This window comes from Sinocyclocheilus anshuiensis, unplaced genomic scaffold (assembly GCF_001515605.1).
Source record: "Sinocyclocheilus anshuiensis isolate Anshui unplaced genomic scaffold, SAMN03320099.WGS_v1.1 C32139480, whole genome shotgun sequence".
NCBI lineage: Eukaryota > Metazoa > Chordata > Actinopteri > Cypriniformes > Cyprinidae > Sinocyclocheilus > Sinocyclocheilus anshuiensis.
The window spans coordinates 1-720 of NW_015611598.1; the positions used below are offsets into that span (position 1 = coordinate 1).

At 50.7% G+C, this 720-nt stretch overlaps 1 protein-coding gene across 1 annotated transcript; it reads right to left on the reverse strand.

The window, feature by feature from the left end:
• Positions 1 to 92: 92 nt before the first annotated feature.
• Positions 93 to 713, reverse strand: LOC107682380 (uncharacterized; the record flags this gene model as incomplete). The annotated part of the gene is made up of 1 exon (XM_016478635.1): positions 93 to 713. A coding segment is annotated over one exon (621 nt), but the record flags the coding sequence as incomplete, so codon positions are not given.
• Positions 714 to 720: the final 7 nt, after the last annotated feature.

Consider the following 720-nt stretch of genomic DNA (forward strand, 5'->3'; position numbering starts at 1 on the left):
AACTTTTTCAAAAGCATATTAAACTAAAATCAAGAAAGAAATGGCATTTCCAAGAACTTTAAACTAGATTGTTATCTTGATCTCAGACATCCTTATCTGGCATTGACCCATAAACAACACAACAGAGAAACGTGAAGGGCGCACCTGTACCAATCCAGCCCCCTCTCGTAGTTCCTGTCAAAGAAGTGAGGCTCATTCCCAACGGCTCGAACATCGGGATGAACCCGCAAAGCTTCCAGCAGAGCCCTTGTCCCCCCTTTCTTCACTCCGATTATAATGGCTTGGGGCAATTTTTTAACCCCGTAATCCGAGGTGCAGTTCACCGCTCTCCGAAGCTCGCTGTCCGTGGTGCTGAATTCCGGGGGCTCTCCAGCAGCAGCGGCGGCGGCGGAGCGCGTCGTAGCCGCCTGAGCTCGCACCCATCCCGCCGTCCTCTCGTCGATCTCCACGCTATTTCTAACGCTCGAGATGACGATGGTTTGCTCTGTGGCCGTCCTCTCGACGAACTCCTCGTCTAGGTAGACCTGGGAAGAGGTCGAGTAAAGTTTCTCCCTCAGCGTAACAAAAGTTGTCTCCTCTGTCACGAGCCTCCCCTGATAGACGTAGTTCTCCTGGAACTGGAAGGAGTTGTAACAGCTCATCAAGCTATAGAACAGGTAGGTGACAGAAAGGGACAGGGTGAACATGAATAAGATCTTCCGGGGCACTTTAGAAGTAAAA